Source organism: Chiloscyllium plagiosum, unplaced genomic scaffold (genome assembly GCF_037043375.1).
Source record: "Chiloscyllium plagiosum isolate Xiang-an unplaced genomic scaffold, Cpla_swu_hap1 HiC_scaffold_6, whole genome shotgun sequence".
Taxonomy (NCBI): domain Eukaryota; kingdom Metazoa; phylum Chordata; class Chondrichthyes; order Orectolobiformes; family Hemiscylliidae; genus Chiloscyllium; species Chiloscyllium plagiosum.
Genome location: NW_028270144.1, coordinates 108737825 through 108761382, shown reverse-complemented (window position 1 = coordinate 108761382; position 23558 = coordinate 108737825). Strand labels below are relative to the sequence as shown.

At 43.8% G+C, this 23558-nt stretch overlaps 1 protein-coding gene across 1 annotated transcript in view; it reads right to left on the bottom strand.

Moving 5' to 3' along the window:
- mgat4a (alpha-1,3-mannosyl-glycoprotein 4-beta-N-acetylglucosaminyltransferase A) overlaps positions 1 to 23558 on the bottom strand; it is a 281788-nt gene that overhangs the window by 80440 nt on the left and 177790 nt on the right. Inside the window, exons 6-7 of the mRNA XM_043692233.2 lie at positions 22634 to 22747; positions 10041 to 10116 (exon numbers count right to left, since the gene is read on the bottom strand). Of these exons, the coding sequence (XP_043548168.2) occupies positions 10041 to 10116; positions 22634 to 22747 (190 nt within the window). The remainder of the gene's footprint in view (positions 1 to 10040; positions 10117 to 22633; positions 22748 to 23558) is intronic.

Genomic DNA, 23558 nt, shown 5'->3' with positions numbered 1-23558 from the left:
AGCCACGACAGAAGATATTAAGGTAAAAGTTTGGTTAAAATAGTAGGTTTTCCAGGATCATCCAAAAGGAGGAAAGAAAGATATGAAGAAATACAGAGAATTATGGAAGGAAGTTCATTGCTTAGAGCCTAGGCAGCTTAAAGATGAAAACTTAAAAATTGAGGAGTTATTGAAGCCAAAGTAGGTCACCTTCAATTGCTTTGATATACTGATTCAAACTGATTGCTTGAGACAAACATATCTTTTCCTCACAAAAAGCCTATTTCATAAATTGAAAGATGGCTCAGGTTTTACATCAACAACATTTCATTTCTGGTAAACATCAATCTCTCTGTTTCACTGTGTTCCTTCAATGGACATAGTCCAACAATTCAATACCATTTGATCTTCAGATTCAACACTGCATGATGAAAAATTTCATTTATAGCAGAAAGTCTGCTCAGTTCTCTGAGAAAACAATTATGGGATTAACAGACTTTCAAAAATCCAACAGAATCTTAAACTGGAAAAGGCTGTGCCCTGTAGTCCCTTCTGAACAGGAAGCCTATGGTTACAATGTGAAGAATATGGGTTTCCATAGCCTTCATACCTTTGTGTGATCTCACAGACGATGATAGAGGCTGGATTCTTGTCCCTCACTTGCCCTGGATTCGGAGGAATGTAGGGCCAGCCTGCCACTGGAACAGAGGTGGGATTACTGCCCACACGTAGGTCGCAAGTTCAATAAAAGGACAAACTGAGGACAATAAAAGGAGGCCAATGAAATTTTTCAATTGGCCTCCACGTCTTCCTGCTGATGGGGCTAGGTTCAGTAGCTAGAGGCTGGCAGCAAATGGGGCAGCCCTGGCTTCAGACAGGTTGAGAGGCCTTTCCTGTATGCCTGGGTTTAAGAGCAGCCACAAACTATTCTGTAGAGGGGCATCTCACACCCCTTACATCCACACTGGCAGCCTGGCCGGTGGGATCTATTTTGCAATGAAAAATTTCTAACGAATTGAAGAGAGGACACCATTCCCTACACCACCCACCCACCTCCCCCACCCACCCAACACACCCACATTGTGCCCTGTTGCTTTTCACAAGCTAAAACTCCTCTCACTGGTCTTTAAGCTTCAAGAGCATGTTCACTCTCCTTAGGCTCAATCTGTGCCCATGCTAAATTAGGGGGCATCTCATAGAAGCAGGGTATTCAGCCCATTGAGTCCACACTGACCCTCTGAAGAGCGTCCCATCTAGACCTGTGCTCCCGCACCCCCCCGCCCCCAACCCCATCCCTGCATATCCCATGGCCAATCCACTACATCCCTGAACACCATGAGCAATTTAGATGATCAATCCACCTAACCTGCACATCTTTGGACTATGGGAAGAAACTGCAGCACCCAGCCAAAACCCAAGCAGACACTGGGAGAATATGAAAATTCCACAGTCTCTGAGGACAGAATCAAACCTGGGTCCCTGGCGCTGTGAGGCAGCAGTGTTAGCCACTGAGCCATTGTGCACCTTATCTTGTAAAAATGTCACAGAGTAAATGCTCTTTCCATTCATAGAAGACCTGTGGTTAGTAATTTAGTGAATGACACCACAATTGGTGATATAGTGGACGATGAAGAAGGTTATCTAAGATTACAAGGGATCGATCAATTGGGCCAGTCGGCTGAAGATTGGCAGATGAAGTTTAATTTGGATAAATGTGAGGTATTGCATTTTGATCAAACAAACAAGGGCAGAACTTATACTGTTAATGGTACAACCCTGGGAAGTGTTGTCAAACAGAGGGATCTTGGGGTTCAGGTACATAGTTCACAGAAAATTGCATCACAGGTAGACAGGGAATTTAATACGGCGTTTAGCACACTTGCCTTCATTGCTCAGACCATTACCTGTAGGAATTGGGACATCATGTTGTGGTTGTATTGGATGTTGGTGAAGCCCTGCTACAGGATGGACATTATTAAATTGGAGAGGATGCAGAAAAGATTTACAAGGATGTTACCAGGGCTGGAGGGTTTGAGTTGAAGGTGATGCTTGATAGCCTGGGACTTTTTTCACTGGAACGCAGGAGGTTGAGGTGACATTTTAGAGGTTTATAAAATCATGAAGGGCATAGATAAGGTGAGTACCAAAGGCCTTTGCCCTAGAGAGGGGGAGTTCAAAACTAGGGGGTATATTTTTGAGGTGAGAGGGGAATGATTTAAAAGGGATCTTGGGGCAACATTTTTCACACAAAGAATGGTTCATATGTGGAATAAACTGTTTGAGGAAGTGATGGATGCAGGTAAAGTTACATAATTGAAAAGACATACAAACAGTTGCAAAAATAGGAAAGGTTTAGAGGGATATGGGCCAAGTGTAGGCAAGTGGGACTAGTTTAGTTTGGGAAACTTGGTTAGCATGGACTAGCTGAACTGAAGGGCCTGTTTCCTTGCTGTATGTCACTATGACTCTATGACTATATAAAAGGAAACAAAAAAAGTCAGACTTCAACTACCTGCTCAAGCTGGGTTATTTTAGAAAACCTAGTCACATTTGCATCATGTCAAAAAACAGTTGAAAGCAAGTAAATACTCTCACAGAGATTTGCAGCATTTGTTATCACCGTCCATTGAGGGCATTAAAAAAAACTTTGAATAAGCAACATAGAAAACTGGGAGCAGTTTGCAATATGGAGTGTGGAAGCACATCATTATTCAGTGAGGCACATGCCTATTCTCAAGCGCATCTTGTTAAATCTACAGATCGGCAAAAAAGATTTTAAAAAATACTAGGAGAGAAATGAAGAGAGAATTTTTCATCAACACAGCAATCTTGGAACTCATCTACAACAGGATTGCTTATCTAAAGTGTTACTGAACGAGGCATTGTTGAAATAAACATATCTCAACCCAAGTAATGACCAAACCAATTTATTGTTCAATTTCCAACAACCAGCAACTACAATTATTAGAATCATAGAGATGTACAGCATGGAAACAGACCCTTCAGTCCAACCCGTCCATGCCGACCAGCTATCCCAACCCAATCTAGTCCCACCTGCCAGCACCCGGCCCATGTCTCTCCAAACCCTTCCTATTCATACACCCATCCAAATGCCTCTTAAATTGATACTAGATCCTTTGATTGAGCAGATTGGGTTATAAAGGAAGCTTAGATGGATTGGATTTGTTTCCACTGGAGTAAAGGAGAGTGAGGGCTAATTTAATGAGGTGTATAAGATCCTGAGTAGTCTTGACAAAGTGGATGCGGAAAGAATGATTTCTCTTTTGGGGGAGGCTAGAAGTAGGGGACAGTGCTTTAAGTTTAGGATTGTCCCTTTAGGTATGGGGAAATTCTTCTTTCAGAGATTTGTTTCACTTTGGAGCACTGTCTCGGAAGGCAGTGGAGGTGACGTAATTGAATTTTTTTTAAGGCAGAGGTAGATAGATTCTCAGTAAGCAAAAGGATGGAGGGTTATTGAGGGTAAATGGGAATGTGGAATTTGGAACTCAAACAGACCTTACTGAATGGCAGAGCAGGTTGACTGGCCTATATCTGCGTCTAATTTGCATATTCATATTTAAGATAATTTTATAATAGCTTTGTAATTAACAACAACGACAAAACTCTCATGCTAAACACTGAGTTAGCATTATTTCTATATGTGATATTTTGGTTTACCTGATTTCATATATCTATAAGCACAGATTTCTTTTTCAAATTCACCTGTGCTTATTTGTGTGTTTAGATTTAACATGAACATTTTGAATGCAATGTTTGCTGAGTGGCAGTTATTAATGTTTACATGAATATAATCATTAATCAATAAAAAGGATTGCATAACTGCTATAAAAACTATATATCATATGGAAAACTGAAGCAGTACATAGTAAAGATAATGGATTCCCTTGAGTGATACAAAGAATACATTCTCATTTCAATGCTAAAATTACTGGTGAGAGATACCTAGAGTTTAGGCTATTTTAGACTGTTGCACTGTAATTGTTGTTCTTGTAAACTTATTCATCTACCAGACGACAACAAATACAAACTTGGTATTCACTCTGCCACAAAGACTTCCATCTCCTTTTATACCTTCATGTTTACCATACCTTACCACTACCCCTCTGTTGCTAAAATCCTTATCCAAGTTCATGACTGTTCCATTCAGCTGATCCTAAACTCTGATAGCCATAATCAATTCAAGAAGCAAATCCTTCTCACCTGGGACCCCTATTATTACTGATTTACATTCCAAATGCATCAAATAGAAAATTCCCTTCCTCAAATTGGAATTCTTTAATAGGCTCACCTTCTCTATTTCTGATCACATCTGGCAATCCAAGAACCACCACCTCCACGTCCCTCCCCACTCCAAGCTCTCCAACTTCATGTCTACGGCACAGAAAGAGGCCATTTGGCCCATTGTGGCCTCAACAGTCAACAAAGATCTGACTACAATAATCCCATTTTTCCAGCTCTTGGTCCATTGCCCTTCAGCTCTTGGTCCATTGAATATCTGAAGCTATGCCAGAGAAACCCGGTAGGTCTGGCAGCATTTATGGAGAGAGAAACTGAGTTAATGTTTCAAGATGGATGTGACTGTTTTTTGGAGTGTCCTTCCTATAGTGGGTGACCACAATTGCAGTACTCCAGTTGATTCCTGATGAAGGGCTCTTGCCTGAAACGTCAATTCTCCTGCTTCTCGGATACTGCCTGACCTGCTGTGCTTTTCCAGCAACACACTCTCGACTCAGTATTCCAGTTGTACCTAACTAGTGTTTCATACAGTTCCAGCACAACACCCTTGCTTTTGTATTCTATGCCTCAGTTAATAAAGTAATCTATTTGTTTTCTTAACCACATTGTCCACCAGTCCTGCTATCTTTAGATATGCGTAACAAGGTCTTTTTAATCTTCAGTACTACCGATCTCTCCTTATGTGGCTCAGTTTCAAGTTTTGTCTATTAATTTTCCTGCAAAGAACCCTGGTGTTTTTCATCATATTAAAGTTGCTACATAAATCAAAGTTGTTGTTGGCGTAAGCATAGTGCTTTGTTCAGGGGGAGTCTATTATCAGGAATAATTCCTCTGGTCATGTGAATTCTACACTCATGTTAGTGAACAGGAACAGGCTTTATTAGATAGAACTGTATATACTGGACAGTAAACAGAGGACATTTTACTTGGAAACTGACAGACCCAGACTCCCAATTGCCTGTGATCTGATAGCACTACAACATAGTTCCCTTTAAATGTAGCCAGAGTAAAGATACAATTCCCTCTGCATTACATTGTCTAAGTTGTTTTTCTTTTTACAGCACCCTTTATTAATGCTAACATTTAACCACAAACGCTTGCCCCCTGCTCACAGCACACAGGTCTTTTGTACTTGAGGGATTGATGTTTCTAACAGCATTCTCGGTTATCTTCGAGAACGTGTGGGTTGTTTGTGTTCTCTTGTCATTTCCTTGGAGGGCTAACACATTGGTGGAGTGAAATGACTAGAAATAGTCTTTGGCCTATAACCCACATGAAGAATTGAATGTAGCATCAGGGAAGACAGTGACTGACAAGAGAGGACACCAGGACCCAAATGATCACAGCCTTGCTCATTGATTGATGGTTAAATGTAATAAACAAGAAGGAGAATGGAGGGCATTCTGAAGATTATACTAGGGTTGAGGAGATAGAGTTTTTCATTTCTCCTAGGTCCTGGATCGCTCTCTCTCGCAGATAAGAACACCTCAGGGACTCCATGAGAAAGTGAGAATTTATCATAGACAACAGAATGAATTGCCATACCTGCTACAATAGGCAATTCGTCACAGAATCCCTACAGCCATTCTGCCCATCCAGTCTACACTGACCCTCCGAGCATCTTTCTACCCAAACCCATCCCATCCCTGTAACCTTGCAATTCCCATGGCTAGGGGTAAGTGAGGACTGCTGATGCTGGAGATCAGAGCTGTAAAATGTGTTGCTGGAAAAGTGCAGCAGGTCAGGCAGCATCCAAGGAGCTGGAGAATCGACGGTTCGGGCATAAGCCCTTCTTCAGGAATGAGGAGGGTGTGCCAAGCAGGCTAAGATAAAAGGTAGGGAGGAGGGACTTGGGGGAGGGGCGTTGGGAATGCAATAGGTGGAAGGAGGTTAAGGTGAGGGTGATAGGCCGGAGAGGGGGTGGGGGCGGAGAGGTCAGGAAGAAGGTTGCAGGTCAAGAAGGCGGTGCTGAGTCCGAGGGTTGGGACTGAGATAAGGTGGGGGGTGGGGAAATGAGGAAGCTGGAGAAATCTGCATTCATCCCTTGTGGTTGGAGGGTTCCTAAGCGGAAGATGAGACGCTCTTCCTCCAGGCATCTTGTTGCCATGGTCTGGTGATGGAGGAGGCCAAGGACCTGCATGTCCTTGGCGCAGTGGGAGGAGGAGTTAAAGTGTTCTGCCACGGGACGGTTGGGTTGGTTGGTGCGGGTATCCCAGAGGTGTTCTCTGATATGCTCCGCAAGTAGGCGGCCTGTCTCCCCAATGTAGAGGAGGCCACATCGGGTGCAACAGATGCAGTAAATGACATGTGTGGAGGTGCAGGTGAATTTGTGATGGATATGGAAGGATCCCTTGGGGCCTTGGAGGTAAGTGAGGGGGGAGGTCGGTGGGGTGGTAGGTGAGGACCGACCGACTCCCACAGCTACCTAGATTACACCTCCTCCCACCCTGCCACCTGTAAAAATGCCATTCCAAATTCCCAATTCCTTCGCCTCCGCCACATCTGTTCCCAGGAGGACCAATTCCAATACCGAACAACCCAGATGGCCTCCTTCTTCAAAATCCGCAATTTCCCCTCAGACGTAGTTGATGATGCTCTCCACCGCATCTCCTCCACTTCCCGCTCCTCCACCCTTGAATCCCGCCCCTCCAATCGCCACCAGGACAGAGCTTCACTGGTCCTCACCTACCACCCCACCAACCTCCAGATCGTATCATCTTTCGTCATTTCTGCCACCTCCAAACAGACCCCACCACCAAGGATATATTTCCCTCCCCTCCCCTATCAGCGTTCCGGAAAGACCACTCCCTCCGCGACTCCCTCGTCAGGTCCACACCCCCCACCAACCCAACCTCCACTCCCGGCACCTTCCCCTGCAACCGCAAGAAATGTAAAACTTGCGCCCACACCTCCCCTCTCACTTCCCTCCAAGGCCCCAAGGGATCCTTCCATATCCATCACAAATTCACCTGCACCTCCACACACATCATTTATTGCATCCGCTGCACCCGATGTGGCCTCCTCTACATTGGGGAAACAGGCCGCCTATTTGCGGAATGTTTCAGAGAACACCCGCAACAACCAACCCAACCGCCCCGTGGCAAAACACTTTAACTCCCCCTCCCACTCTGCCAAGGACATGCAGGTCCTTGGCCTCCTCCATCGCCAGACTTTGGCAACACGACGCCTGGAGGAAGAGCACCTCATCTTCTGCTTAGGAACCCTCCAACCACAAGGGATGAATGCAGATTTCTCCAGCTTCCTCATTTCCCCTCCCCCCACCTTACCAACCCTTGGACTCTACACCGCCTTCTTGACCTGCAATCTTCTTCCCAATTCCCATGGCTAATCCACCCAGTCTGCACATCTTTGAATATTATAGGCAATTTCCCATGGCCAATCCACTTAACCTACACATCATTGGACTGTGGGAGGAAACCAGAGCACCCAAAGGAAATCCACACAGACATGGGGAGAATGTACAAACGCCATTCAGACAGTCATCCAAATTGGCACCTTGAGGCAGGAGCACTAACCACTTAACTCTCGTGTGGTACTCTGAATTACTGAGCTACTTGGAAGAGTAACCTCAGGTCATTGCTGCCATTGTAGCAAGATGCAGCACACTTCTGGCCTCTTATTCAAATTCTATGTCCCACATTTTGGTGGAGGACAGTCTGAGGATGCCTCCCTCAACTAAGCCTAGATCTGAAAGGGATTATTCATTTGCTCCAGTATCAATTTAAAACTGGTTTCTCTCCGCCATTGCCTTTAAACCCTGTGTGCCAAAATTCATCCTGGGGTTTAGATTCTTGCTCTCGACCTTTTGCATCCCCTAGGAAGAGGCCATCTTCCCTCTCTGGATCCCTGAATTCTGCTTTGGACTGTGGTTAATTTTCTGTGTTGTTGCTGCAGCCTTACCACAGTCTCTCTCTTTGCACTTGTTTTAAAAAATTCTCAAGGTCAGGTTCGTAGGAGAGTAGTCTGACACAGAACAAACGACCAAGAGGCGAGTCTGCTAGAATATGGGCATTTTATTCCCCGCAGCGTCGCCACAACGGGTCTGGCTTATACTCACTCTACATGTTACCGGAACTGGGAGCCGTCAGTTCTCGTAGAGCGGTTGCCAACAACCCACGCTCGGCGGTTAAACGTAACCACGGAGCAGACTCCCCGAACTGGAGACTTTTCCAGCTGATATACTCTTTTCCAGATATAAACATTCATGTGAACAGCAGAGCAAGGCTAAAAAACACATTCCATTCTGGTTACATACAGATAAGAAGATTCACACGGGACTAAGCAACACCTCCATTCCGGTTAGATTCACACATGTATTGGGACATAATTTTTAACCGTTTCACCACATTCCACTGCTTGGAATTTTACACCACAGCACTCCACCTCTATAAGACTGGCCAGACTGGGTTCCCATCATTCGAATTTCTCTGTGGCTCAGAATGCACCCTAACCCCTCATTTGTTTATCATAGTGTGTTTTCTATGTGCTCATTTCCTCACATGTGTACGCACTTTCATTTCTGTACTACTTTACCATGGCTGATTGATTTCTTCCTCTTGTTAGCTATGTGCTGCTGTAGAACTTAGTCCACTCTTTCTGCAGCTTCTGCATAGCCTTTCCTATTGTGCTCTTCAGAGTCTGTATACAGCTTAAAATGTGTCACTGGTTGGTACCTACCACCACTGAGTGGCACTTTGGGTATTTTCCCACCTCTGGATTTGAAACCCTTGTGGCCTCCAATTACTGGCATCACCTGAGACATGTATGTGATACCATGGGTCTAATCACTGATGCCCCATGTAGCAATATGAGACGTACATGCTCCTGAGTGCATAGCAACAGACTTTATTAAACATAAAATTATGCAGAGGATGGAAAGAGAGGACATTTAATTCAGAGTGTTACAGAACCAGGCTCTAGCTTCACTGATATCACTATGACATAGCTCCATTTGCACATGCTCCGCGCCTATACCCACGGTAACGATACAAATCTCCTTACTCTACAAACCCTATTCTGCACAAATTCTCAGAAGTTGGCCAGATGCCAGATTTCAATCATATTGCACCAAAACCAACTGTCGCAGAATGAACAATATGTTTCTTAGGGCTCCCAGTGGGGAGTTACTCAAGCATCTGCTCAACAGCCTAAAGATGGGAACATCTTTTGGTAAAGTGGATGGAGTGGGGATGTAAAGGAAGGGGGATATTGGAGTTGTATTTCTGTCGTTGCAGGGGAGGCAGTGGAATGGTGGCACAATTACTGGTAGAGAGAGCCATACAGCATAAAAACAGGCCTTTCAGCCCACCGTGTTTATGCCAATGAACAAACAGTAAACTACATGAATCCCATTTATCTGTATTTAGTCAAGAAAGCCAGATGCTCATGTTAATGCTTTGAAGACACGAGTTTAAATCTCACCATGGCAGCTGTTAGAATTGAAATTCAATTTCCTTTAAGGAAGGAAATATGTCATCTTTACCAAGTCTAGCCTATATGTGACTTCAGACCCACTGTTGGTTGACTCCTAAGTGCACTAGCGTGCCTTACAGGCCACAGTTGTACCAAATTGCTGTGCATTATTCCAATGTGTCACTCCATCCACGATAGCAGAAAAAACCACAACCCAAAACCCATCCAGTTTATACCCACTAGCTCAGAACTGGCTGGGTAAAAACTGGGGGTGGGGGGGTGGGATATTCAAAATCGTTTAAATACAGAAGAAGAAATATAAAGTGGCATTTAACATTTCTTAAAAACACATCAAGCAGACAGATAAATACCTGAACATAATAAATCCCCTTTTTCTGGGCATACATCATAAGGAAGCAATAATCCAAGTTCTGTTTTGTCCGCCATCTGAAAAATAACATAGAAGTGTTTGTAAATGGATAAAAGGTAATTAGTCATCATGACACAAAAAGTAATCAGTTAGAATGAAGATGTAGATGAGCTTTTGTTGCAGTAATTTTCTTGCTGTATATGGAAAATCATGGTCGAAAGCCTTCTTTAAAGAACTCAACACTGACATCAAGTAGACAAGTAATCCCATCAACCTCAACAACTCTAAAGGACTGATTATTAGCAAGGACAGCAGTTTATTTTATCTGGTTTTAGTCAAGAGCCATACGTAAATCTTTGTTAAAGGAACCTTCAAAGCATTTGCAAACAGACAAAATATTCTGAAATCAATTAAAAAGAAAACAGAATTCAGGTATTGCTCCAAAAAGAGACATTTTGCAGAGGCTTTTCATCTTGCATTCAAAAGGTCATTTAGCAAGAATGCCAACTGAAGGGGTCAACCAACAGTGACACTGCATTAGAGGTCAGTTTTCATTGGGCCATAAGTGTACTCTGACTGATAGAATTGTTGTCATGGAGAATACACCTATTAGCGCTGATCGACAGTTAACATTTGACAGGTTGACTTCTCAAGGTTGGTACATTCAGAGTGTCATATTATTGAGTAAGCAATGTATAAGGCCTCTTTTCATGTAGAACCTTACTTCAAAGAAATTGAGCCTAACCATTATACTTCACATTCACTGATATGCACATGACCCATGTTGGCAAAAAAGCTTCTCAAATAAAGCTGAGTCTTAAGCGATTCTACAAAAGAAGTCCAAAGGGAAATCTTTTCAAGTGTAACGAGTAAATGAAAAATCAGCAAATAGAAACATGAGTGTAAGTACTTCACATTCAAAAGTACTCAGCTTCAGAATTTCTTTATTCTTTCAAATAATTTGAAGAACAGGTTGAAAGGAAAAAGGTTTCGTCCACTTGATTATGAATATATGATTTAGCTTTGCCATGTTCAAAGATTCAGTCTTCACGATAACTAGCTCAGTCAGTATAAACTTTGGTCATAGACCCAAATGCAATTAGGACATGGACTTGATATGATTAACTAAATAAAAAATGGCACAGCAGCCATTATTTATATTCAACAAGTCAATTTTCTGGATACTGTACTAAAACAAGCGAAAAGGAGTCTTTGATTTCTATCCACTTTCCTTCACAAAAGATGGTAGTGAATGTTAGCTTATAATAATCTAAACCATACACCCCAAATAGCTCAGAGTCAGAGATGTACAGCATGGAAACAGACCCTTCGAGTCAACTTGTTCATGTCGACCAGATATCCTAGCCTAATCTAGTCGCATTTGCCAACACTTGGCCTAGATCCCTCTAAACCCTTCTAATTGATATACGCATTTTAAATGTTGTAATTGTACCATCCCTCCACCACTTCCTCTGGCAACTCATTCCATACATGCAACACCCTCTGCATGAAGAAGTTGCCCTTTAGGTCCCTTTTAAATTTTTTCCCTCCCACCCTAAACCTATGCCCTCTATGCCCTGGGGACTCACCCACCCCAGGGAAAAGACCTTGTCTATGTGACCCTCTATCCATGGATTTCATCTTCTTATAAACCAGAACTACGATATTCCAAAAGTGGTCAAACCAATCTCTGAACTCTCATACTCAATGCTCTAACCAATAAAGGAAAGCATACCAAACGCCTTCTTCACAATCCTATTTACCTGCAACTCCACTTTCAAGGAACTATGAACCTGCGCTCCAAGGTCTCTTTGTTCAGCAACACTCCCTAGGACCTTACCATTAAGTGTATAAGTCCTGCCCTGATTTGCATTTCCAATATGCAGCATCGCACGTTTATCTAAGTTAAATTCCATCTGCTACTCTCAGCCCATTGGCCCATCTGATGAAGATCTTGTTGTATTCTGAGGTAATCTTCTTCACTGTCCACTACACCTCAAATGTTGGTGTCATCTGCAAACTTTCTAACTATACCTCCTATGTTTAAATCCAAATCTTTTTCATCATTCATATAAATGACCCAGCACTGATCCTTGTGGTACTCCACTGGTCACAGGTCTCCAGTCTGAAAAACAACCCTCTACCTCCACCCTCTGTCTTCTACCTTCAAGCTAGTTCTACATCCAAATGGCTAGTTCTCCCTGTATTCAATGTGATCTAACCTTGCTAACCAGTCTCCCATGGGGAACCTTGTCGAACACCTTACTGAAGTTCATATACATCATGTCTACCACTCTGCCCTAATCAATCCTCTTTGTTACTTCTTCAAAAAACTCAACCAAGTTTAAGAGACATGATTTCCCACTCGCAAAGCCATGCTGACTATCTCTAATCAGTCCTTACCTTTCCAAATACATATAAAATCCTGTCCCTCAGGATTCCCTCCAAAAATTTGCCCACCACCAATGTCAGGCTCACCGTTTTATAGTTTCCTAGCTTTTCCTTACCACCTTTCTTAAAATAGTGTCAGCATGTTAGCCAACCTCCAGTCTTCCGGCACCTCATCTGTGACTATCAATGATACAAATGTCTCAGCAAGAGACCCAGCAATCACTTCTCTAGCTTCTCAGAATTTTAAGGTACACCTGATCAGGGCCTGGGGATTGATCAACTTTTATGCATTTGAAGACATCCAACACCACCTCCTCTGTAATGTGGACATTTTTCAAGATGTCACCATCTATTTCCCCTCATTCTGTACCTTCCATGTATTTCTTCACAGTAAACACTGATGCAAAGTAATGGTTTAGTATCTCCATAGCTCCTGCAGTTCCACACATAGGCTGTCTTGATAGGCCCTATTCTCTCCCTCGTTACCCTTTTGTCAATGTATTTATGAATTTCCTTTGGGTTCTCCTTAACCCTATTTGCCAAAGCTATCTCCTGTCCCCTTTTTGCCCTCCTGATTTCCCTCTCAAAGAAACTCCTTTGCCTTTATATTTTTCTCAGAATTCATTTGATCTCTCCTGTCTATACATAACATATGATTCCTTCTTTTTCTTAACCAAAACCTCAATTTCTTTAGTCATCCAGCATTCCCTACACCTTCCAGCCTTTCCTTTCACCCTAACGGGAATATACTTTTTCCGGATTCTCATTACCTCATTCCTGAAGGCTTCCCATTTTTCAGACATCTCTTTACCTGTGAACATCTGACCCGGTCAACTTTTGAAAGTTCTTGCCTAATACCGTCAAAATTTGCCTTCCTCCAATTTAGAACTTCAACTTTTAGATCCGGTCTATCCTTTTCCATCACTATTTTTAAACTAATAGAATTATGGTTGCCGGCCCCAAAGTGCTCCCACACTGACATCTCAGTTACCTGCCTGGTTTTATTTCCTATGAATAAGTTATGTTTTGCAGCTTCTCTACTAAGTACATCCACATACTGAGAAAATTTTCTTGTGAGAAGAAGAAACGGAGGTCTTGCAGGCCTTCGTCACGACGGATGGATGCGTACAGGAACTGGATGTCCATGGTGAAGATGAGGCATCGGGGGCCGGGAATATGAAAATCTTGCAAGAGGTGAAGGCAGTGGGTAATGTCCCGAATGTAGGTGGGGAGTCCTAGACTAAGGGGGACTGGATGGTGTCAAAGTTTGCAGAGTTGAGTTCAGTGGGACAGGAGCATGCTGAGACAATGGGTTTACACTGGCATCACCCCCGACCTGTTTCTCTGCTATGTCGTTGACTGTATCAGCTTTAGCTCGTGCTCCCATGAGGAGGTTGAACAGTTCATCAACTTCACTAACACCTTTCACTCCAACCTCAAATTCACCTGGATCATCTCGAACACCTCCCCTGTCTTCCTGGACCTCTCCATCTCCATCTCCAGTAACTGACTAACCACAGACATCTACTACTAGCCCACCGACTCTCACAGCTACCGAGAGTACACCTCATCCCACCCTACCTCCTGTAAAAATGTCATTCCTTATTCCCAATTCCTCCGCTTCCGCCACATCTGTTTCCAGGATGAGCAATTCCACCTTAGAAAATCGCAGATGGTTTCCTTCATCCAAGATCGCAATTTCCCTTCCCACATGCTCGACCATGCCCTCCATTTCCTGCACCACTGCCCTTAAACCCCACCCGTCCCAATGCAACAAGGGCATAACCCCCCCCCACCCCCCGATCCTCACCTTCTACCCCACCAACCTCCTTATACATCGCACCATCCTCCACCAATTTCACCACCTCCAAACAGACCCCACTACCAGAGATATTTTTCCCTGCCCACCTCTATCAGTGTTCGGAGAGACCATTGCCTCCGTGACTCCCTTGTCAGATCTATGCGCCCCCACCAGCCCAAACCCCTTTCACTCCACCTTCCCCAGCCATTGCAGCAAGTGCAAAACCTGTGCCCATATCACTCCCCTCATCTCCATCCACATTCAACAGAAATTTACCTGTACCTCCATCAATATCATCTACTGTATCCGTTACACCCGTTGCGGTCTCCTCTACATTGGGGAGACAGGACGCCTACTTGCGGATCGTTTCAGGCAACATCTCTGGGACACCCCCACAAACCAACTTCACCGCCCCGTGGCCAAACACTTTAGCTTCCCCTCCCACTCCAACAAGGACATGCAGGTCTTGGGCCTCCTCCATCGCTAAACCCTTACCACCCGATGCCTGGAGGAAGAATACCTCATATTCCACCTTAGGACCCTGCAACCACACGGGATCAATGTTAATTTCACCCTCAGTTTCCTCATTTTCCCTCCCCCCACATTATCCCAGTCCCAAGCCTGAAACTCGGCACCGTCCTCCCGACCTGTCCATCACCTTTCCCATCCACCCTCCTCTTTGACCTATCGCCTTTGCCCTCACCTTCATCTACCTGTTGCATTCTCACCTACCTTGCCCCCAATCCCACCCCTTGTCCTATTCATCTCTCAGCACCCCCAGCCCACAAGCCTCATTCCTGATGAAGGGCTTATGCCCAAAATGTTGATTCTCCTGCTCCTGGATGCTGCCTGATCTGCTCTGCCTTTCCAGCACCACATTCTCGACACTAAAAAAAAACACTGCTCCAGGCTAACTTAATGGTTGTGGTTTATATTTTTAAAGTTTAATCAAGAGGCAGATCTCAATAAAACACATAATCAAGAAAGAACCCACTCTACTCACTATTGTAGATTCGCAGCAAGACTACACTTAAAAACTATGCACTTATCTGTTCCTGTGCTGTGAGCTCTCCTATACAGGTTCCTCCATGGTCAGCTGTGAATTTTGCTGTTTGAACATTTTTCTTTCAAACACTCCGATACCCAGCAATACTTGAACTCAAAAGCAAAGGCAATAACTGTGCAGATTCCCTGCTGTGTCGGACAGCAGTATAGGTTTCTTTCTCTGACCATGTGATCACTACCTTTGTCTGTCTTCCTCCTTTTTAAAGTGCTGCTGTTTTGATCTTTTGTCCCCCAAAGTTCCAAAACAATGTGTAATTGCATATAAAAGAGTAATCGCTGATCCTGGAATTCAAGGAAATCATGTCCAACACCTAAAATACCTCAAAAAAAAGGACCAGCATCATTAAACCTTGGTTATTAATTGTTAATAACTTATGAATTCACTGTAATTATCTTATTAGACTATACCATTATCATATTCAGTGGCCCTTTCTGCTTATGTGGAAGTCACATTGCCATGGCTGAAACCAGGAGGCAACCTATGGTCGCACAATGTAGGAGCAAATTACTGCAGAAGCTGAAATCTGTACTGAAAACTAAGAATTTTGGAGGTCACAGTGGTTCAAGCAGCATTCATGGAGAGAGAGAGCAAGCTAATGTTTCAAGTCTAGATGACCCTTCATCAGAGCCTATGGTGGTATATTACTTGTAGTAGCCAATGAATAGGCTGAGGCCAATGTTGAGTTCATGGTGGCTGTCATTATATCTACGTAGCCAGGAAGACAATGGGTCAATAATGGGGCACTGTTGACAAGAAGTACATTTTCATGCCAAGGCCCAGGAGGCAATGGGTTGAGATGGGAACCTGGTGGAAGCTCACCAGGATTTAGCTGATGGTCTCCCCTCTCCCCACACCACAGCAGGCCCTCACAAAGTGGGCAATATGACCAAAGAGAGCAACATTGCGCAGAGACCAGAGACATCCTGATTGTCACCCACTTTGCAGGGTGATGGAACTGGGTTCTGACATGGCTTGAGCATTTGAGTTTCCAAGTTGCTCATCGGGCAGGCAACCCCCTGCTTGGTGTAAAGAAAATGCCTGACTTTATTAATTTGCTGTTCTTCACTTTTTGTGTTGCAGATGAAGGGCTATATTATCCATGTTAATGTGTCAATGTTATGAACCATATAAACAGATATAAAGTGACCACACACATACCCTGGCCTACATCACCATTAAGAAAGAGGCAGTCGTGAGACACAGCAGGGTGCATGGTGGCATGGTGCTAGCGCTGTGAAAGCCTGAAAACACTCAAAGAAATGACATGAGTTGGGCGTTGTCCAGTACTGCATGACAACCAGCTTGACATAAATCCCAAAAAAGCTCCCTTTGAATCTTCCTTCACCTGTTGCCCTACAATGCTTCACTGAACAGAGACTGAAGCATTGTCTTGATATGCTTTAACATTTACTGTGACAGCTTTTAACCGGACAGAGGCAGCTTTGTGCAGCTTTTTTTTTCAGACTGCAATGCTGAGAGGGATGTGGAGAGGTGAGCTTCTTGCTGAACAGCTCACAACCTTGGTTGTCACTGTACTTCCTTGAAAGGTTCATACAGAGGATCAATATTACCCTTTTGGGATCATCAGTGATTCTGTAATGTCATCCCTAAGGCAGGTGTAAATGTTAAGAATGTGTGCAGGCCCTGACATATTCCCTGGATCTTGCCTTTGGCATCAATGTCCTTCACATTAATGTACAATGCTTCGGCTACAGTACTCAACATTAAGATTTATGGATCCCCGACAGTCCTGAGGCTGCCAAAGTTGAGAGAGATGAGTAATGCTTGGTGGTTAAGACAACGCTTCTCAGCTCACACATGGGTGTGGCTAAACCTGTAGCAAAAAGAACGTGACTGCCAACAATGTGACAGTGGAAGTGAGAATATATGGACAAAGTGAATAGCTAATTTGCAACAATGTGGCACTTGTGTAAGTTTCCTTCAGCCTTTGCCTGCCACTGAGTCCAGGCACAGGCCCAGGATGGAGGGAGCCTTCTCTGTGATTGGACCCTGTCGACCTGGAAGACTTGTGTAATCATATCCTGGTGTCTTACAGCCTAGAGGGCAGAGACCCTGCTGGATGTCTCCTGTCCAGATATAGGTCCATCTTTATCGGTTTGAACTGCTCCATGCTTTGGGATCACAGACAAGGGTAAGGGCACCTGCAGAAGAGTGCCTGCAGAAGAAGCTTCTGGGGGTGTTCAGTTATTGTTCCTCCCCCTTCTGGCTGCCTTCTGGCACTGTCCTATCTCCTAGAGTGGAAAGGGCATAAGAATGATGTGAAAGTCCCTCATCATCGCCCTTGCCTTGCCCTTGTTGCTGAGCACCTGTAGCTGGAGCAGAGTACATCTGGTAGCCATCGAGCATTCTGCTGGATCTGGGTCTCAACATTAATTGCCACCCTTACCAGCCAGGCACTGGTAAGCTGGAGATACTATTGCAGTGAGATCTCAGCATTCACCCCGTTGAGATATTTAAATGAAGCCACAGATCCAATTATAGCAACCGTCTCATTTTCACATTGAAAATATAAGAGTGTGGTGGCTAGAGGTTGTTCTATCAAACTGCGGCCTTCTTCAAGGACCGCAATTTCCCCCCCGACGTGGTCGACGATGCCCTCCACCGCATCTCTTCCACTTCCCGCTCCTCCGCCCTTGAGCCCCGCCCCTCCAACCGCCACCAGGACAGAAACCCACTGGTCCTCACCTACCACCCGACCAAGCTCCATGTACAGCGCATCATCCGCCGTCATTTGCGCTACCTCCAAACGGACCCCACCACCAAGGATATATTTCCCTCCCCTCCCCTATCAGCATTCCGTAAAGACCACTCCCTCCGTGACTCCATCGTCAGATCCACACCCCCCACCAACCCAACCTCCACTCCCGGCACCTTCCCCTGCAACCGCAGGAGGTGCAAGACTTGCGCCCACACCTCCCCCCTCACCTCCCTCCAAGGCCGCAAAGGAAACTTCCATATCCGCCACAGATTCACCTGCACCTCCACACACATCATCTATTGCATCCTCTGCACCCGATGTGGCCTCCTCTATATTGGGGAGACAGGCCGGCTACTTGCGGAGCGTTTCAGAGAACACCTCTGGGACACCCGGACCAACCAACCCAACCACCCTGTAGCTCAACATTTCAATTCCCCCTCCCACTCCACCAAGGTCTTTGGACTCCGCCATCGTCAGACCACAACAAAACGACGGTTGGAGGAAGAACGCCTCATCTTCCGCCTAGGAACCCTCCAACCACAAGGGATGAACTCGGATTTCACCAGTTTCCTCATCTCCCCTCCCCCCACCCTGTCTCAGTCAAATCCATCGAATTCAGCACCGCCTTCCTAACCTGCAATCTTCTTCCCGACCTCTCCTATCACCCTCACCTTGACCTCTTTCCACCTATCACATTTCCGACGCCCCTCCCCCTAGTCCCTCCTCCCTACCTTTTATCTTAGCCTGCTGGACAAACTTTCCCCATTCCTGAAGAAGGGCTTATGCCCGAAACGTCGATTCTCCTGTTCCCTGGATGCTGCCTGACCTGCTGCGCTTTTCCAGCAACACATTTCCAGCGTTGTTCTATCAAAGACATGCTTCTCATGACACTGACCAAAATGTTAGAAGAGCTGGTCCACAAGGGTATTCCTTGGCAGCATCATCTGTTTGGGTATATTTTCTTTACTAATCAGTCTGTTTGAAGTTGCGATCACTCGCCTCGGAGCAGGTGGAACCTGGGTCTCCTGGTCCAGAAGTAGGGACATTGCATCTGTGCTGCACCACCCTTCTATTTGGCATATAGATATTATTAATCAAAAACTTCAGAGATGTTACTGCACACGTCTGGAGCAGGTGTGACTTGGTGCCAGGCCCCCTGGTTCAGAGGTAGGGACACTACCACAAGAACCCTCTATTTGGCAGCTACACTGTTGCTAAAACTCAACTCAACTGTGTGGGTTGCTAAGTCTATTATCTAAGCTAATTAGACCTGGTACTCTAACAATTTAATATATATAATTTAATTAGATCAAAACCTTACTGAAAGCTTTAATTTTAGCACATAAATGACTAAAGCAGAGCTCGTGTAGTGCAGTGGCAGTGTTCCTACCTCTGAGCTAGGGGTCAAGTTCCATTTATTCCAGAAATGTGTCACAACATTACTGAACAGTTTGATTAGAAATTGTCATCAAGTTCCACCTACCCTGGATATGTGCCATACCAGTTGCTTTAAAAAAAAGACAAAGAACTTGAGATAATTCTTAAGACTCAACCTATCTGAATTTACAAAAGAAATGCAGCTATGTCAATGGTCTTTTTCTTAAAGAACAAAATTCATTATCCAACATTTTCGTACATAACTGGACACTTCCACAGTGGTGCCTCTGCTGCTGCTTCAAGCTTGCTTTTATAATCCTGGCAGCTTGCTTTTATAATCTAAGAGGAATGGATGCCTTCTGGCTGTTAGCTTTTTCTGTTTTCTGCATGAAGCCAAGTTAAGGTAATTGAAGTTCACCTTTTCCTTGTGAAAAACCTAGCTAACTTAACAGTGTTGCCAGGAGCTTAGATGACCTGACAGAAAGCCTGTGCCCCAAGTTAACCAAACAATTTGCCCTGGAAGAAATCCAACCCAGTTATCACATTGAGCTCAACTCGACTCCCAACCGTTGGAGCCTTAGCCATTCCAACATAATAAAAGAATTCAAATATCCAGTTTTTATCATCAAGCTGATGTTTTAATTCTAGATGTGATTCTAAACTGCAAACTTGTACCATGCACATAAACTCCTATGCTTTTGGTATTGAACTTGAAACAAAGTTCAACAGGAAATCAAAGTAATCTTTCTGTTTTAACCAAAGTCATGCAATAAACCCTGATATTTTAAGAGCGACTGTCTAAAATGTAATGGCAAATTCCATATCTGTTCAAACATAGAACATAGAACAGTACAGCTTAGTACAGGCCCTTTGGCCCTTGATGTTGTGCAGACCCTTCATCCTACTCTAAGACCAAACAACCCTACATACACTTCATTGTACTATCTTCCATGTGCCTATCCAAGAGTCACTTAAATGTCCCTAATGTACCTTACTCTACTACCACCGCTGGCAGTGCATTCCACGCACCCACCATTCTCTGCGTAAAGAACTTATCTTTGACATCTCTCCTAAACCTTCTTCCAATCACATTAAAATTATGCCCCCAATGTGATAGCCATTTCCACCCTGGGAAAAAGTTTCTGGCTATCCACTGTATCTATGTCTCTCATCATCTTGTACACCTCTATCAAGTCACCTCTCATCCTTCTTCACTCCAGTGAGAAAAGCCCTAGCTCCCTCAACCTTTCTTCATAAGACATGCCTTCCATTCCAGGCAGCATCTTGGTAAATCTCCTCTGTGCCCTCTCTAAAGTTTTCACATCCTTCCTATAAAGAGGCCTCCAGAACTGAGCACAATATTCCAAGTGTGATCTAACCAGGACTCTATAGAGCTGCAGCATAACTTGGTAGCTCTTAAACTCAATCTCCCTGCTAATGAAAGCCAACACATCATTCGCCTTCTTAACAACTGTCAACTTGGATGGTAACTTTGAGAGATCTATGGAGTATGGAACCCAAGGTACCTCTGTTGCTCCACACTGCCAAGAATCCTGCCTTTAACCCTGTATTCTGCATTCAAATTCCACTTTCCAAAATGAATCACTTCACACTTTTCCAGGTTGAATTCCATCTGCCACTTCTCAGCTCAGTTCTGTATCCTGTATTCCGGTTGCAACCTGCAACAGCCATCCACACTATCCACCACTCCACCAACCTTCATGTCATTGGCAAACTTACTATCCCACCCTTCCATTTCCTCATCCAAGTCATTTATAACAATCACAAAGAACAGAGATCCCAGAACCAATCCCTGCAGAACACCATTGATCACCGAGCTCCAGGCTAAATTCTTTCCATCTACTACTGCCCTTTGTCTTCTATGGGCCAGCTAATTCTGTATCCAGACAGGAGAGAGAGTAATTTAAGAACAACCAAATGTGATTTCGATAATTTTGAATAGACTTATAACATCTAGTTAATATTGTTAAGTAATTTTAGAAGATGCAAAACTGTTACAATCCTCATACCTTTAATTAAAATAATACCAGGTATTTATTCATATCAAACACAAAATGGAGATTACATGCTAAAACACTTTTCCCCACCTTGTATGTTTTACAACTACACCTAAAGAGAATGATTTGCAATTTACACAAGGCGAGGAACATGAATGGTGGGAAAGATATCTCAATAGCATTTTTTGTGTATGCTTCATTATTGAATCTGAAATGAAACTTGAGCGCTAAAGTGAGTTTTTGCACTTCTGTGTGAACTTGCAGTTTGATGACATTGGGGAAAATCATGTGCCAATTGAAAGAATATTGATTGAAGTTGGAAATCATTTCCAAGTTCTGACCCTGCAATGGATGTCAGGCTGCCTGCCTAGTGATCTTTCCAGTGATGTCCAATTAAAGAGGTCACCTCCAGGTGCACCATCCAACTGAGATGGGTCCCTCAGTTTGTGAGCCCAATCAATGGGCCCGTGGTCTCAGAAGGATGGCAGATGTAGTGGTAGAGATGGGCACTGCCACAGCGGTGGGGGGGGGGGGGGGGGGGGGTCAGGTGACTGCTAGGGCACCTCCATCCTTAGGCACGCTCTTTCAAGATATTTGATTTAATAAAATCAGCACTGGTTTCAGCTGCTAGGTCAGCTATTTGAAGGGGAAATCTCTCCAAGGGATAGTCTCAGGCTGCATCTGTGACTTTCCAATGGCTATGGCTCCAGTTAGAGGGGAAGGGTTGAGGGTAGAAGACCTCATAGTTTTCCAGCAGTTGACCTTCAGGGAGACCTATCTCCAGGGATCTTCCAGACTTCGCCCTTGAAGGGCCTATTCTGCGCTAGGAGGATCCTGGCAATGTTCCATCAGCTCACACAATCAGGCTGGCTGCCCATTGCTGCTGTTGTTATCCAAATTTTCTTCCAGGTCCATTTCGATAAACATTAATCAAAGGCAATGTCATTGTGGCTACTTGGGACTCGTCGATGTTTTGACAGATGAGGATATAGTACAAGGGGTTAATTCTAGCTGCGTACTATGTTAATGGGAAGTTTACATCACAGAAAATGATGCAAGGTCACAAGGTCTAGCTTTCTCTTGCAGCCTTCTTGCAAGATGAAGCTACAATAAGATTTCTCTTAAATAAAGGGGATGGTTTCCTTAGCTCAGCTGACTCTGTAAATATGCTGAAGACCAAGAATATTCTAATATATTGCCCATATTTCATAGCAGGACTTACCTGACACGTTCTTTTGAATCTCCAAAGGTTTCCCTCAGGCTTGTCAAGTCTGGGTAGTAAGTGATAGGAGGTGATATGACTTCTATTAATCCTGAATTGATTTCTATGGAAAATCTGTCGACAAACCAAAACAATGTTTCTATAGAATTAAGACACTTGTGCAAAGATTTTTTATAGTTCAGTGAACATACAACATAGAACAATACAGCACAGAACAGGCCCTATGGCCCACGATGTTGTGCCGAACATTTGTCCGAGCTTAAGCACCTATCCATGTACCTATCCAATTGCCGCTTAAAGGTCACCAATGAAGTGCTTCAGACTAAAAAGATAAATCAAATTCAAGCTGATTTGGAAACAATACACCCAACACAGAGGAGTCACAGAAATTTAAAGATAAACTTATTTGCCTTAACCAAATCTTCTTCATCTCTATGTTCCCAAACAGGGGCACATTGACTGTGATTTAAATGTTGGCTGGTGCTCAACGTTAAAAGAAAACAAAATGTAAACATTTTAGATTAACTACTGCTATAAATAAACAAATTGAACTTACTACCACCAGATGATCATTTTAGCAAACATGTTACATATGACAAGTTTTATGACAAAGTTATTTAAACAAGGCCATAGCCTTTTTGTTGGTCATTTCAAATGAAATCTACCACATGATTTGTGCTTAGGATTTCCTCTCTTCCATAACAAAGTACCATGTATCAGAAAACACAATCAACTGAATTTAAACATTGCACATTAAAGCAATTTTCAAAATAAATTTTATCTTTGATATTCACTGCACGTTCAACTGACACCTTTCAGGGTTCATTTTTATTAACAGAAGAAACAGTGTTTTCATAACATTGGAGCAAACAGGGGATAGATATTCAGAAATGCATCAGTTAAATAATTTAGCCACTCTCTGTAG